Below are 16,246 nucleotides of genomic sequence, written 5' to 3'. Positions count from 1 at the left end.
GTTAAAATAAACTCAACTTGATTTGGTAATATGTTATGTAATGCAATGCCATTCATGTATCCCAAGTGTGTCCAAATACATTATGGGACCTCTTTAAGAGATCACTGCTGAGATCCCCTCATTAGAGCAAGTAAAGTTAACATAAAATGTAAGAAATCAAAGAACTGTTTAAAACTTGATCATTGAAAGGTATTATATGTACGTTCTGTTGAGAGGTCTTGACTGGCTGGATCCTGACTCAGGCCCTTATTCTTTATAGCAGCCCGGCGCGGCTGGCCTGACGCTGCGGTGGAGGAGGTCCAGGGAGAGTGGAGTTGTGGGCCAGTCCGGCCTGATAGCGGCTGGATGGGCTTGAGCTCGGCCATGGGAACGGCAGCACTCTTATCTCAACCAGGCAGGAGGCGCAGACGGGCTTCCTGTGCGAAAAATCAGAGCGCTTTTCCTCTCGTTGTTTGGCTTCCTCCCCGACGCGAGACAGCTTCCCAGCAGCGTAATTGTCCCTCCGTCTTCAAACGTGGCACAGTTCGCTTCCTCAGGAGCTTGATCTATTCTTGAGAGTCCCTGATCCCACACTCCCCCCTCTTGAGGCCCCCCACCCTCCATCCCCACTTTACCCACAATCCCCGGCCACTCACCTGTCCCACTGCATAGTCACACAATTACACAGCCGCCATCCCAATTATGGATTAACCACCGTCCCCTGCTACTGCCAGTGCCCCTCAAAAGGCCAGTCCCACCTTCCTTCCAGGATGGTTTCCACGGTAACCACCCCAGAGACGTGACTAAAGGCAAACCATCGCACGTGCCCCCCTGCAGCAGCTCATGCTGGGACATCACCAGGGGTGAGGATCCACGTCTGGGCTCACACAAGAAGGAGAAGCTGATATCGCTGCACCCCTGTAAACCGCATTCTAATTTATTCACTTGGAGATTTCTTAACGCGTGTTTTTTTTTTCAAGAAGTGTGCAATCCCCCATCCCTACTTTGCCAACACTGCCTGGTGCTGCTTTGCTTTTTGTGTTCTTGAGTGGTACTATAAAGGATGTATGAACCAAGTCTCCATCTCCAAGCCCAAATCATCAGTTATTGTTCTAACATCCACAAAAAGCTGTGAGTTCAGATTGCACACAATGAAATATTCTGTTTCTAAATCTTGACGTGAGCCGATGAATGCAAACAAAAACAAGGCTCGCTCTTTGGATTTCTATTTTATTTTTCCAAGCTATTGGCCCGGAATCCCTGCTGTGTAGGAATTCAATGGGTCAGAAAAGAATGACAAGACTTCTGTGTCATCCTGTGTCAAATTTCTATCACACTCTTCCTCTTTATGATGATGCTGTGTTTTACAGTGGCTTTATTTTGTGTTTAATAGATCTGTTTGTATGCTTGTGCGTGTGTCCGTGTTGTTAAGTGTTTATCGAAAGAAAGTCCATTTGAGTATGTGTGTGTGCGACTGATTTCCACTTTACGGGTCTCTCCTAATGTGATTCGTCCCTTTTTATACAGATTGTCTATGAGTAATATATGATTCTAATATTTAATAATTTTATAAGACTAACTTACTTATGGTAAATCTCAATAGTTGCCAAATGTGTAAGAACCACTGATAAAAAATGTATTTTGTAATATCTAATGTATGTGTTTATATCAAATGTATTTGTTTTTACATTAAATTTTGCTTGACATAATTTGTACAATATGGTCTATTTGTTAAAAAACTGTATATGTGAAGTTGTCACTGATAGCAAAGGTGTAGCTGAATTATTGACTGATATAATAAACTGTTCTTTTATTCAACGCTTCAGCAAGACTGCATTTCTAGAAAACATAACAGCTTCGATTTGATATGTTTACATGATCAGTATATAATACTGTACACAGGCACAAAGGGTACATGTGTGTTGGCAGGAATCAAGTGTTTGTGATAAAACAGATGATTGTATGAAGTGTGAGTGAGTGTGTGTGTGTGTGTGTGTGTGTGTGTGTGTGTGTGTGTGCGTGCGTGCGTGCGTGCGTGTGTGTGTGTGCGTGCGTGTATAGTGAGGGTGAGCGAGTGACTCTTCCTGGGGAGCCGTGGGAGAATGGAGTGTGTGTCCAAAAAATGCTGTTGTCATGATTAGGGTGGGAAATATGAAGACAGAAGACTCACTGTCTCAGCCAAATAGGAAAAGCAATCAGAGAGAGATGTCAAAGGCAGGGAGGGGTACAGGGCGGTGGGCACACGGTCACGGACAAATACCCATCATCACGGGCCACCAGAAACACGTTTCAAAGATTAGGAACCTTTCAGAAATGGCATGGATAATATAATAGGGTAAATGTTTAGAAGTGTGTGCGTAAAGTCGATGAGAGGTTGAAACATTTAGAATCACTTTCAGGATGATTTACAGACAGGAAAGGGAACACATCCAAACCCATCACGCTGCTAATTATAGAGTGTTACCATATCCTTATATGGGACCACAACTATACACACACAGCAAAAAAAAGAAATTCCAATGAATAAATTCATAGTAAGATGACTATAGTGAAAAATGAATTCCCAAGGGACATAAGATCGGAAATTCTTCCGGCTTTTCGGGCTGCAGCTGCACCGCACATCTGTGTCTCGATCAGAACATCATTCTCTTCCTCTTTCTCTTGTCCTCTCTTCCACTCTCTAAGATGCGAGAAGCCTCCTCCTTCCTCCTGGATTGCAGTCGGTGAGAAGACAGAAGTCACGTCCACCCACAATCCCATCCTGACCATCAGCAACGGACAGGAAGTTTTGCAAGGGAAGAATAAGGTAAGAGTTAAAGTGGGTGGCCTGATAGTGGACACATTTTATTCAAACACAAGAGAGAACATCAGGATATGAAAGCAGAACTCACCTGGGAGCCATGTTTGCAACACAAGTGCGTGTAAAATTTGATCAAGTGCCAGTTCGGTGTTGTTGGATAGAACACATATGGTGTTTAAATTAAACACACTTTCATTACTTGAATGACATGAAATGATTTAGTTAGTTATGTTGTTATCACAATTACACCAAACAGAACATCTTTCTGCATGAGCATCCTTCTGAAGTGGTGTTGCAAACAACATTCTCATTGATCTCAAATTTCTTGTTTTTGTAAATTAGAGTTGTTTAGGGGAATGGATTATGTGGTAGTGGTAGTAATAGCTTTATGATTATTTTTGCTTCAACACTGCAGCCATTCCAGTAAAGTTCCAACCTCCGGAGTAACATAAAGTTATGACTATGAATTAAATGAGACCAATATGCATAAAGCTGTGATTAAAAATGTGGGTTATTATGGGTTATTATTAGGGTTGTGTTTAAAATTTTATATGAACTGAAATTGTAAATGTTTATTATATTGTTATTTTACCAATTAAATTGTTGGAAGAAAAGGTTATCAGTATCAGAAGCTCCTAGAATCAAACATTGATATTTTTTGTTTATTTCTGTGAACTAGTCAACATGTCTCCCAAATACCAAATAAAAATATTGTTGCTTTATTTGCAAAAAAACGGGACAAACTGGTCAAAATAATTATACTGAATTATAAAGTTTATATTTATGTTTAAACAACACAAAAATAAATAGAGTTTGGTTCCAAAACGGGATAACTCTTAATTCTAAAATCATGTTTTTTATGTGTTTTATTGTGTCAGTATTTTTTGAGTTATTATGGCTTACATCAAAACAAAAAACAAACTACAGTTTGATTGATATCAATTGGAATGCACAATAAAAAAGTAGATTTTTTAAGGATTTCAACAACCGAATGACCTAATTATGTGTGATCTCAAATATTTGATGGAATGAGCCTGTTTTTTCCACAACTTTCATGCGCCTCTGTATACTTTTAGTCTTTTACGCTGCTATTGGGAGACTTTGTTACTTCTGGGATTTGTTTCTGTTAAAATTAAACAGATTCAGTAAAAAAAGTTCTGTGGTTATATAATCCTATTTAACAATTAAAACATTACACCCTTCCTGGAAAAATATAATCACCTCTTGCTAGATCATTTATTTACGTTGAAGTGAAGTGAAATGACTTATTTTGCTTAACACAACAATGTGGTTAGGGTTAGTTCAGAGATGTGGTACGTGCGTTTGATGGGCATGTTGTTCAATGGTCCAGGAACGTGCCCCACTTGAGTAAATAACCACATGCAGCAGTGCACGTTGCATTCTGATGGTATCACACACACGTCTTTACCCTCACAGAGAGGGCTTGTATTCAGGAAGATTTATGGTTTAAAGCTTTCTTGAGTGGGGTTATAACTTTTCAGATACGTAACAATTTGTTTTGTCTCCACAGACTGTAGGAGTTTTAACAGTGGGTGAAGCATTGGTATCTGGGATCTATCGGTGCGTTGTATCCAATTTCCTGGGCCGAGATGAACTAGACATTTGTTTTTATGTCACAGGTATTTACGCAAATTGGTTGAATGGCTAGTTAAGTCTTAAAAGATTGCTGTAACCTCCAATCCTGTTCCATATCCAAATGTATTCACCTCATTCTCCACATATTTCTCTCTCAGAAACACACACACATTATTGTGCCTCCAGCCTCTATCCTCTTGTTTTCGAGGGTTTGCTTTCAAGCTGTGCTAAATTCAGCCAGTGGATGTAGCCCATCCTGAGTGTTGTCATGGCGACAGGGTGGAGGAATGAACAGGAACCTGTGGCTCTTATCGCACTGCCTCCTCGTGTGGCCCGTTATTTGGAGAACGCTGGTGGTGTTCGAGAAAGATAAACATTATCTTTCATCAGGAAACCCTTGAGCGGTTTCCACAGGAAATTTCAAATAACTAAAGTAAATAAGAAGCCTTTACACTAGCTTCTTAATGCTACTTGTACTGACAATGGCTATTCAACATTGACATCAAAGGTTAAAAGAAATGCCACTTGGCCACTCCAAACTGGTTTTCTCTGTCTTTCTTTAATGGGCTCAGCCAACTCTGTTGTTGCCAGTAGGTCTGCATGTATTCGGTGTCACCGTACCAGCGATTTATAGTTCAGGAAGGGGAAACTGAAACGTCTTTTTTCTTTGTACTATTGCAGATGTCAAAGGAGGCTTCGTTGCATCTTTAGAGGAAGAGCCCAGAGAAGGCGGAGACCTTCGCTTGGTCTGTATAGCCAATAAGCACCTCTATTCAGACCTGTCGTGGTATAGAATAACAAATCAATCCACAGCATCAGAAGAGCATTCAGTTCTCAGAGGGGAGCTCACAGAAGGGCAGTTCTCACTTACTCTACGCCTTCTGTTGAAGAATGTGACCGCACAGGATTCAGGATCATACCGCTGCTCCACCACAGACCTGCTTACAGGAGAACGTATGAGCCTTGATACACCAGTGGAGGTCACAGGTGTGTCTAACAGTTCAAAACATACACTCACGATCTGATTCAAAGAAACTTTCTGTCTTAATTGACTCATCCTAAAATCTGAAATCATAATGAATGAAGACTTATAAATTCTGATTTATCATCTATTTATAATATAAATGTTTCTGTAAGATGTGTGGATAATAACATCAAACATCACAGGATTTTAGTTTTGTTCTGTGTTTAATTATAGTTTTATAAATATTAGCCTCTATTTTTATAATTTTAGTTTTCATATTAAGTTTAGTTTAATTTTTAGCAATTTTGTTATAGGCTTTTATAATTTTTAATTTATTTGTTTGTGTATTTTATGTTATTATATTTGTATAAAAAATGTTTTTATATTTTATTTGATACATGAATTTAATTTATTTTATTTCAGTTTAAGTTTTATATTTATTTTCAGGTAATAATTTTTGTGCCTCAAACTTAAAGTTTATTTCTTAGACAAAATATTTTAGATTTTTATATAGTTTTTTATTAGCTGCTATTTTTATTTTTTCAAAATAATATATTCTTTTTTATCTTTTTATTTTAGCTGCTTTATTTTGGGGGTTTTCTGTTTGTAAAACTTTAACATCCTAAGAACCTTTCTGTGTCACAAAAGTTTCTTTGTGGAGAAAAAGGGTTCTTCAGATTATAAAAAGGTTAGAAAGAGATGGTTCAGGAACGAACCTTTGACGGAATGGTTCTTTGTGGATCCAAAAATGGCTCTTCAATGGTTTTGCTGTAAAGAACCTTTTAAGCACCTTTAATTTAAGAGTGTTTGCATCAGAAACGTCCACCTTTGTCCAAGACCAGGACTAGTCGAGACCAAGTCAAGATCGAATCTGAAGAGGTTCGAGTCCAAGTAAAGGCCACAGAAAAAAGAATCCTCTTCAAGACCACAAACTTAATTTGTAATAATCAAAAAGCAGATCAAATGAGGTCATTTTATTTACTTTAGATACAGCAATTTCTCCAAAGTCACATAAAGCGAAATACAAATTCAGATTTTCAGTCTTTTTATTGTAGTGTAACAATCACATTCTGGGCTGCCAATGCAAAATGTTCCCATTCTCAGCTTGTTGACTTGTCAGTGTTAACTGCATTGAATCAACATCCCTTTTGAACTTGCAATTAATGTTGAAAACATTTAGAAGTTTTAACAAACCATGATTGTGATCAGTATTTGCTTTAGTTGGGTTCTTGATTCTTATGTTTTAACATAAGGTTTTCACTGTCCGTTATAACAGTGTGCTAAAATACAATTGTTGAGGCAATGAAAACTTAGATCCCTTCGGATCAGCTGATAATAATTATAGTCTTTGTGCAGTTACCTACATAATTGCTCATGAGTATTGTGTTATTGATTTATGAGTTTTGTGCGATACTACAGTGTGAGATTAAAGCAGTGGTATGGCTTATCATGTTATACTTCTCTGAATTGACAGAAAATACACACACGCACGCACATGCACACAAAATTATTGAATCGATCAGACATCAAGAATCAGTGTATGAAACTCAACAATACAATGACAATCAACCAAAGAAAGCTTCGTGCTGCAAGGCATACTGGGTAACATCGTAGTGCAAAACTCATTGATGACTCCCAGCATGCGTTGCAGTTCATCTGTTTATCTTAATTAGTTTAAGGATTGTTAACATTGTTGAGGTTTGTATGACGAATGTTGATGTCAGAGAAACATTTGGTTTAATTTGGCACAGTATCTTAGTGTTGTGAACCGAAACACTCAAATCAGTCATCAACTTCATTTGGTATTATTTATCATCTTTTTCACAGCTTGCACCATATACAACAGAGGCCTTCAGACTGCTCTTAGATACTGACTTAAGTCGTGTAAGGATGTGCTCGCAGACACCAACACATTTAGAGACAGAGGCGGAAAGAGAAACAAAGAGTAAAAACAGAGCTAAAGGGGTCCTTGGGAACTGGGTCCATGGGGCTTCCTGCGGCCCCTCTTACTCCAAGGCTGCGTAAAGCTGAACCGCTTTGGTGTGGGAATCAGATCAAGTCAGGAGGAAGAAAATACAATGGCACTTCCCACTATGCCACATTTACAGGCTGCTTCACATGGCCAAAGAACAATCAGCCAATCAGCCGCTGTCACAAAAGGAAAGAGACAATAATCAATTGAGGCCAGAGGGAAAATATCTGAGACAGAAGTCAACGTAATGCAAAACAGTTTTTATTTTTGTTCAGTTTTATGTAAGCTTCATGTCAAAATGCCCTTCTTTTTAATGTATCCTAAGGGTGCTTCAGGTTTTATGTAAATGATGTTTATTCTACACAAATGAATCTTACACTGTACAGCTCTTGCATGCATCTCTATCGTCAAATGAATGCCCAGGCTTACCCAAAAATAATGTCCCCAAACAGAGGGATTTTGCTGAATGGCACCATTCCAATGGCTGCAATTCAAACATTCCAGGCTTTAATTTGCAGTGAAAGAAATACAACTCACAGTCAATTCACACTTTGGTAACAATAGCGGAAAACAGCACATGTGCCCCCTGTAAATCACTCAGTTTCATTAAAAGGCACATACTGACACGTGACAGCTAGTAGTTTCCGTCAATATCCCCAGACATCTTTAGAGTTTTGTGATTAAAACGTGAGGATTGTGTGTAATGACCCTTGACCCTCAGCTCTCTTTATCTCCTACTGTAGTTTTGCAGGCTCCTGTGCTGCTTCTAAATCTGAGCGATCACAATGTTAATGTAAGCAGCTCGGTGACTCTCCATTGCCCCGCTCAGGGAGTTCCACAACCCCATATTATATGGTATAAGGACCAGAGCAAACTCCAACAGGTGTCCGGTAGGTGGACAGTGCTTACATTTGAAATGAAGAAGTGTAAGATTAACAGATGGCATATTCAATAATAGATTCATATTTATCATTTTTGTTATTAAACAGGCATTATGCTGTTTCCTGAGGAAGGAACTCTTCATATTGACCGAATTACAGCTGAAGACCAGGGACTTTATACGTGTGAAGCCACCAATGAGAGGGGATCTGTGGAGAGCTCCGCCTACATTTGGGTTCAAAGTATGCAACAGTTCTGATAAGAATACTCAATTTTCATCATTTTTATTTGTTTTAATTTAACTCTCACTTTTTGTACGGCAAGTCTAGTCTTTGTTTGACTGATCATTTACTATGATTTACATAAGAGCGGTCTGTTGCAAGTAGAAAGTTGGCCTCAACATTAATATTGAACAAAAATGAAAGGAATAGTTAAAGAAGAGTTTAACAATTTATTGACAGAAACAATTTGAAAAAAGTTCATTTGTTTTGAAAAACAAAATAAAAACCTTTACAGTATTGTATATATGCACAAAAGCTCCTGTAATTCTTCTCAAAAATATATTTCCAATCCCTCCATCATTCTCTCTGATCGGATGCTTTTAAACTCGTTTTCAGACATCCACGCTGTTCTGTTTCGATAGATCAGGAAGGAAACTGTCTCCCATTTTCATTTCCCACAGATGGCCTCTTGTTTAACCCTTCAGTTGTTTAACTGTTTCGATCTATTAACAAGGGGGCGGAGTCAGACACAGTGGGAAATAATGAATTCCATTGTGTCTACCTGTTCCCAGTGCTACTTTTGGACAGGGTTTGTCACTTATATACAATGACTGAGAGACCTTAAAAGGGCACGTTCTCTTTTTCCTTTTCAATGACACATTCTGTGGATGTTTGTGACAACACTGATTTATGTTTCCTGTAGGTTCTTCTGATTTTCTGTCTCTGGAGATCCCAACGCTGGCGTGTACATGCGTGGTGGCCACTCTGTTCTGGTTGCTTCTCACACTGCTGATTCGTAAACTCAAACAAGTGAGAACCAATCTTTTCCAAACAAACATTAAGAAATTATTTAAATATGTTACTTACATACTGTATATTGTTTAACCATGCCTATTATTTAATAACAATCTTGAGCATCTAGAAATCATAGTTTTTGTAACTAATATAGATATCCTTTTTAGTCAGAGTCCATGAACGGGACAACAGAGTACCTGCCGATCATCCTGCACCCAGGGGAGGAGCCTCTGACTGAGCACTGCGATAGGCTACAGTACAACCCAAACCAATGGGAGTTCCCACGTGAACGCCTTAAACTAGGTAAGATGTGATTGTATTTGTGTGCTTTCAAAATGTCTTGATCTTCATGGTGTTTACTGATACAAATGTTATTCTTATGCCTTCCAGAAAAGCCACTGGGGCGAGGGGCATTTGGGCAAGTAATGCAGGCCTCAGCTTTTGGAATTCGCAATTTGGCCAGCTGCACCACAGTGGCGGTCAAAATGCTTAAAGGTATATTATAATATTAAAAATAGTTCAGATGGTATAAATTATATGAGTATACATAACATCAGTAAACCTCAATTGTGGTGAATTTATAGTTATGTCTGTGTTGTCCCTGCAGATGGTGCTACGCCCAGTGAACACAAGGCTCTTATGACAGAACTGAAGATCCTCAATCATATAGGTCATCACTTAAATGTGGTCAATCTTCTTGGCGCCTGCACCAAGCCAGGAGGTGTGCGTCTCTCTGTGATCAAATATAAAACACGCAAGAAACTCAAAGTTTGGGTTTTGTTATGTGGCAATTCTCAATGACATTACCAGTTTATAAGGAAAAAACCTTTTTGCTAAAGACATAAATACAGAAAAATAAGACCTGAGACAAATGTGTTAAGCTATATGTGATGTCATCTTTCTCCCTGGTGTTTTTAGGGCCTCTAATGGTCATAGTGGAATACTGCAAGTTTGGTAACCTGTCTGCTTACCTTAAGGGCAAAAGAGAGGTTTTTCTATTGAACAGGGTGAGTCTATCCACCCATCTCTATCATACTTCCTCAGTCAGTTTTTTCAGCTTCAGCATGTGGTGGTACAGATGATCTACCGAATGTCACAGTATTTTTAATAACACGCTGTTGGTTAGTGGTTTGGTTTGGTGACCTACATGTCCCTGCTGTCAAAATGTATGACCTTCTCTCATTTCCTTCTGAAATGAACAGATCAGTGTTACCAAGACAACCGTTCTTTTACTTAAAGCTAACAGTGTATGGCTGTAAACGTTTTTCATGTTTTTGTTTTTCTTGCACATTGCCATGCATGCATACTCATATTTGTAGAGTACTTATCTAAGAGCAATGTAAACGAATTAGGGTGTGAACCATGGAGAATTGAAACTTAAAGATTGAACTTGAAAGTAGATTTTGTAGTTTTCTATGGTGTTCAAATGAACAGAAATGGCTTAAAATATAGTCATGAATAAAATACACTCATTTGTGACACTGTCCATATTCACTATGTACAAAAATGTCCTTGGTTTCAATAAAGATACTATAGGCACATTGTCAGATCATGCTAAAACTAGAAAACTAATAACATAAGAAAACTAAAATTCATACAACAACATCATTTGTGATGAGAACATTAATGAAGAAGTACACATATTTATAAAGCATATACAGTATATAGGTATAAATGTGCTTTTTTAAATTTACTACAGGTGATTACAGAAGATGAAGAGGACAGGACGGAGGAGGGATACCATCCACGTCTGGTCAGTTTGTCCAGCAGCAGAAGCAATGCCAGTTCAGGATTAAATGAGGAGAGAGAAGAACATTCAGATGAAGGTGAGATGCTTTCCTATATAACTGTTAACAATTTATTTAATTTTGAATATGGCATATTTGATGCCTCCAATAGCCTGATGATTTATTTTCAAACAAACCAGCAGAAATGAATGTAATGAAAGAGACAAAGGAAAATTCTGCCATTATTTACTCAAAATCACATCTCGGCAAACTTTATTTTTAGAAAGTCACACAGTCTGGAGGGGAACAGTTGATGATAGAAATGTCACAGGAATTTTAGGTTAATCCATAAAAAAAGCTTTGTTCTACTACTTGTGTACTTTAGAGTCTATTCCCAAATCCTTCAGTCCTCTCCTGCTTGAGGATCTGATTTCCTACAGCTTTCAGGTAGCCAGAGGGATGGAGTTTCTTGCATCTCGCAAGGTAAAAAAACTACCTATTTGTGTTATAGTATATTTTTGATATGTGAATCGAATTCATCTCAACAGAGTTTTCTTATTTACAGTGCATTCATCGAGATCTTGCGGCCAGAAACATCTTGCTGTCTAACAACAATGTGGTGAAAATCTGTGATTTCGGCTTGGCCCGAGACGTGTACAAAGACCCTGACTATGTGCGCAAAGGAGATGTGAGTGTACTCTGTCTGACCGTAAATCAACCAGTGTTTGTAATCAGCGTTTATTGTTATTATATTGAAAAAGAATGATAAATTATTACAGTACATTTTTATATTTTTGCCATGAAGGCACGGTTGCCGTTGAAGTGGATGGCTCCTGAATCAATCTTCGACAAGGTCTTCACTACTCAGAGTGACGTGTGGTCCTATGGCATTCTTCTCTGGGAAATCTTCTCACTTGGTACCACCATTATTTTTTTTACTAAAACTACTTAAATATTAACATTAACAGTTTAAGCATCTTTGGTGTACATCTTTGGTCTACAGGAGCATCTCCATATCCAGGTGTAGATATTGATGAAGAGTTTTGCCACAGATTGAAACAAGGCACACGAATGGGTCCTCCAGAATACAGCACCCCTGAGATGTGAGTGCTCAACATCTGAACTTCCACCATGTGACCAATCACCATTTCAGATTTTCCAGAAATCAAATAACTGCTTTTTAATAATTTAACCATAAAATGGCATTGTGGGATTTGTATGACAGTTACAGCATCATGTGTGCTTGCTGGGCAAATACCCCAGAAGACAGGCCCTCATTTACTACTCTAGTAGAGATACTGGGCGACCTTCTGCAGACCTGCGTCAGACAGGTACACAAAATATATACATATATACAAACATATACAAAGTATTTTAAATAGCAAGGACTACTTTTATTGTCTTAAACTTGTTTAAATGTGTAAGATTTCCAAAGATGTGTAAGTCAAAACACACAAACACAAAATACTTTACTTTATATACTGTAAATCTAAATGGGAACTTACCATAAACCTTCCTTTATACTATTTAAAAAAAAATTTCAACATATTTTTTTCCAGGATGGAAAGGACTATATTCCACTAAACACTTTTATTTCTGGAGAATGCAACACGAAGAATCTTAACCACAAAGACAGAAACCAGACCAATTCTGGGACTCTGATGTACAGGTCTTTAAAATATCAAATTGATTTGTGAAAAAAGAGACTAAAATGTATATACATTAATATTCTCCCTTGTATAATTCAGCTACATGAATGCAGGAGAAATCAAAGCGATGAGCACTTTTGATGAAGACATACAAAAAGAAATATCTGATGTAGGTTTTAAAAACAGTAAGTTAACATGTAAACTTGATCTACATTATGAACATAACAATGACTTTATTTAACTTCAGGACAACCAGTCAGACAGTGGAATGATTCTCCCATCTGAAGAGTTAATTCAGGTGAAATGGATGGACAGATTCAAAACCAAAAACATCACCAGGTAAGTGCCATGTACTCAAAATCGTTTGAAAATGAATGTTACTTGCTATCCTTCGGATATTAATGAACTATTCTTCCATTTGTTGCAGGTTCTTTTCCAAAGGTCAAAACCATTGCACATTGCTGCCAACAAAAATGCTGCCTTGTATGAAGAGCGCCCCCTGTCGTCATGAAGAAAACATTCCTCGTGCTGCCCCTCATGTGTGTTTCTCAGAAAGATGCTGCTCTGCTCCACCCGACTACAATGCTGCTCCCCTCTACCCCTGTTTCTAGCACAGGTCACTATCGCTGTAAACACCACATCCGTTGCCAGGTTAAAAATGCTGCTTTTATTTTAGCTGTTTCTTTTTTTGTACCTTATTATGCTGAGTCCAGACAGACCAGCATTTTTGAATGCATTCATAGACTCGAGCCATTTCCAATTTGATTCTACCCTAAAACGACAGTTCACCCAAAAATAAAAATTCTGTCATTCATTAACTTTCATGTAATTTTGATTTGAAGATATTTTGAGAAATGTTTTTGTGGTTTTGTGTCCATAACATTGACGTTAATGGGGGCCAATGTTGCTTGGTTACCAATGTTCTTGAAGACATCATTTTTTTACAGATTTAAAATGACGTGGGGAATGAAATCATTTTTATTTTTGGGTAAACTATCCTTTTAAGGCATTCTGGCACATGTGACATTCTATCCCAATTATTTAAAACCATATTATATCTAAATGTGTCGTGAAAGCAAGGTTAATCTATACGTCTTGTCCACCTTTAATTTTTTTGTAATAACAGAGGAGCTTATGTATATTCATAAACTAATCAAATGCATGTAATAAAACCACTGCTTGTAGGTACCAAACTTTAACTGTAGAGCATCACAGGTCTTGTGCTGCAAAAGCCATATGCTGGAAAATGTCACCGTAGACTGTATTTATTTACATTCAATTATTTAATAGTAACCTGAAAATAAAGCAACAATCTATGGTGTATATAAATGCTAAATTTAAATTGCTTTAATGAAAAGAAAAGTTTCTAAAACTTTGAAGATGGTGGTGTTAATACTTGAAGCATGCAAGTTAAATTCTTATATTGAAAGTGTTAAAAGGGAAAAATGCAAAGGAAAAATAAAATGCTGTACAACTGACTTATATTAAGCATTATATCATTCTTGCGGAAGAAAAGTTTGATGAAATTGTTGGCTAATGCCTATGGCACATATAAACTAATGCGATGTTACATAGGCGGCACCAGAACTTGTTTAGTTATACCTGTGTTTTGCACATTGCATATTGATCACCTGATCTATACTGCCATTAGGGCAGTTTTTTAATGATACCTGTTGGAAAGTGTCTGTCTAACTTGTGAAAATTAACACACCAGTCCAAGAATGACAAACCAAGAATGTAATCTTTATTACGCTTTATTAAAATACTGCTGTACACACAAATATTGCAAAAATGTGACACAAAAAGAAACACAAGGGCATAAAACTTATTGGGATGAATGAGGAATTTGTGTGTGTGTGTCTATGATCGGAGTGCATTCTATCTGAAACTGAGTACAAAATATGAGATTTGCCTGTGCTGGCGTTTAATGTAAAAAGTGTTTTATGTGCCTTTCTGTTATTTTGTGGGAGATAAGGGCTTGGCACCACTTTCACCATGTTGTTTAATCTGTTCACTAAAAAGACCCCCCCAAAAAAATAGTACATTAATTTACAGCATCCTCACTGCAGCTGTACCTCCAGAACCTGCAAGTCACTCCACCAGACTGATTCAGTAATTGGGCAAGTAACCAATGACAGATCAGACACATTCAGTCATTGTCAAGATTCGACCTGAGGAAATTTGAAACTGTTTCCAGATCAGATGTTGCCATCACATAATATGTAGATCAAATATTTGTAAAAGTAGACAACCAAAATACAATCCCAAAACCCAATCCTGCTTGGATTGCACAGAAGAGTTTACACTAGTGAGGCAAGATATCCCATAATGCATCCCTGTACAACAGTTTGGTGAGGAAATAGAACAGTAACAACACAAAACAGCTCTACTGAGATTCACTATTTCCAAAAAGAGACCAAAAAGGGCCGGCAGAGACCAAATCATGGAACAGAAGGATTGAGGAAAAGCAGCAAAGAAACCAAGGAAAAAACGAAATGGACAGACACTTTGGATGCTCCACAACAGAGGCATAAGAGGACATTCCACAATGAGACAGAACTGGAGTCCATTGCTAGTGTGGTCCAGTTCTTTGGTTCCTATCACGAGACCCTGACTAAAAAGACAACAAAAATCCATTCTGTCAAATTCCGATTTTGCATCTCATTTCAAAAGCATCCGTAAAATAACGATGTTGCAAAACTCTGAAATAAAACAATTTTACATAGCAAGGAGAAAAGCACCCCTTTGTCAGCGCCTGCAAATAATGTGAAATTCTCCAAAACACCCCCACACAAACAGTAGCACACCCACCACCTGTAAGTGGGCTGACTTTTTAAAGAGTCAATACAGCATGGGAAGAGGGGGAATACTACTCAAGCCACACATTCATAAATGGTCAGTCTCATTCATTTGCTCACCCCTCATGAACAAACCTGTCCCAGATCCAGGCAAAGAGATCCAGGTGAGGAACCCCCACACACGACCAGTGGTCTGTCCCAACTCGTAGTACCTCTTTAAAAATGGGCGAGGAGATGATATAGAAAGACACTTCATTTTCTTTAGTCTTGTTGATTTCTTCCTTTTCCCCCGATGTGTGAAACCACAGTCCTCAATGCACCCAGTGGGACACGCACGCAAAATTACTTAAAAAGGAACTTAAAACGTTTAGTGCATCCTCCAGAGAAAAAATAAAAAAATTAAAAATAAAAACAGGAAGTCTTTTATTTTTGACGTTGTTCCCGAGTCTAAAAAAATTAGATCACAGCTTTCAGTACAGTTCATAATTCTGCAGCTGCGGTGTTTGTGAAAACTAAAAAAATACGCTTTAGAAAAAAACTTTATCTGGACAGAACAGTGTATCTGACTGGAGGTGAGCTACCAGCTGGCTCCGCCCTGGTCATAAGATCATCATTCTGCACCTATATTCCAGGCTGTAGTGCAATGTGCTCTTTAGGTCAGGCAGTTCCAGCCCACTACCGCGGGGATGAGTGGGCGCTACAGTTGACCGTTAGTGGCAGCCAGCAGTTCCTGAAAGGTGCTTTCAAAGCATCGCTTCAGGTCCGAGTAGGTCACCACGAGAACGCTCTTCTCATCCCGTGACACAAGGCTGATCTTCTCTGGTACTCCAGCGTCCAGCTAAAAAAAATTAGAAATAGAAAATTCA

General features: G+C 38.2%; 2 protein-coding genes across 3 annotated transcripts in view; one reads left to right on the top strand and one right to left on the bottom strand.

Moving 5' to 3' along the window:
* flt1 (fms related receptor tyrosine kinase 1) overlaps positions 1-14,425 on the top strand; it is a 26,197-nt gene extending 11,772 nt beyond the window's left edge. The window contains exons 11-30 of one of the 2 annotated variants that reach the window (XM_079487633.1): positions 2,665-2,785; positions 4,311-4,419; positions 5,057-5,362; positions 8,055-8,201; positions 8,301-8,432; positions 9,115-9,221; positions 9,374-9,509; positions 9,597-9,701; positions 9,814-9,927; positions 10,125-10,213; positions 10,906-11,032; positions 11,319-11,416; positions 11,499-11,621; positions 11,739-11,850; positions 11,937-12,036; positions 12,159-12,264; positions 12,493-12,602; positions 12,682-12,751; positions 12,830-12,921; positions 13,010-14,425. In XM_079487633.1, coding sequence (XP_079343759.1) covers positions 2,665-2,785; positions 4,311-4,419; positions 5,057-5,362; positions 8,055-8,201; positions 8,301-8,432; positions 9,115-9,221; positions 9,374-9,509; positions 9,597-9,701; positions 9,814-9,927; positions 10,125-10,213; positions 10,906-11,032; positions 11,319-11,416; positions 11,499-11,621; positions 11,739-11,850; positions 11,937-12,036; positions 12,159-12,264; positions 12,493-12,602; positions 12,682-12,751; positions 12,830-12,921; positions 13,010-13,193 — 2,488 coding nt within the window. In that variant the 3' untranslated portion in view covers positions 13,194-14,425. The remainder of the gene's footprint in view (positions 1-2,664; positions 2,786-4,310; positions 4,420-5,056; positions 5,363-8,054; positions 8,202-8,300; positions 8,433-9,114; positions 9,222-9,373; positions 9,510-9,596; positions 9,702-9,813; positions 9,928-10,124; positions 10,214-10,905; positions 11,033-11,318; positions 11,417-11,498; positions 11,622-11,738; positions 11,851-11,936; positions 12,037-12,158; positions 12,265-12,492; positions 12,603-12,681; positions 12,752-12,829; positions 12,922-13,009) is intronic. The other variant, XM_079487634.1, reaches the window with a different exon arrangement.
* The window catches only part of pan3 (poly(A) specific ribonuclease subunit PAN3), a 10,727-nt gene continuing 8,785 nt past the window's right edge, over positions 14,305-16,246 (bottom strand). Inside the window, exon 18 of the mRNA XM_079487638.1 lies at positions 14,305-16,218. Coding sequence (XP_079343764.1) covers positions 16,078-16,218 — 141 coding nt within the window. The 3' untranslated portion in view covers positions 14,305-16,077. The remainder of the gene's footprint in view (positions 16,219-16,246) is intronic.

Source organism: Barbatula barbatula (genome assembly GCF_947034865.1).
Source record: "Barbatula barbatula genome assembly, chromosome: 23".
NCBI lineage: Eukaryota > Metazoa > Chordata > Actinopteri > Cypriniformes > Nemacheilidae > Barbatula > Barbatula barbatula.
This window is presented reverse-complemented; position numbering and strand designations above follow the sequence as displayed.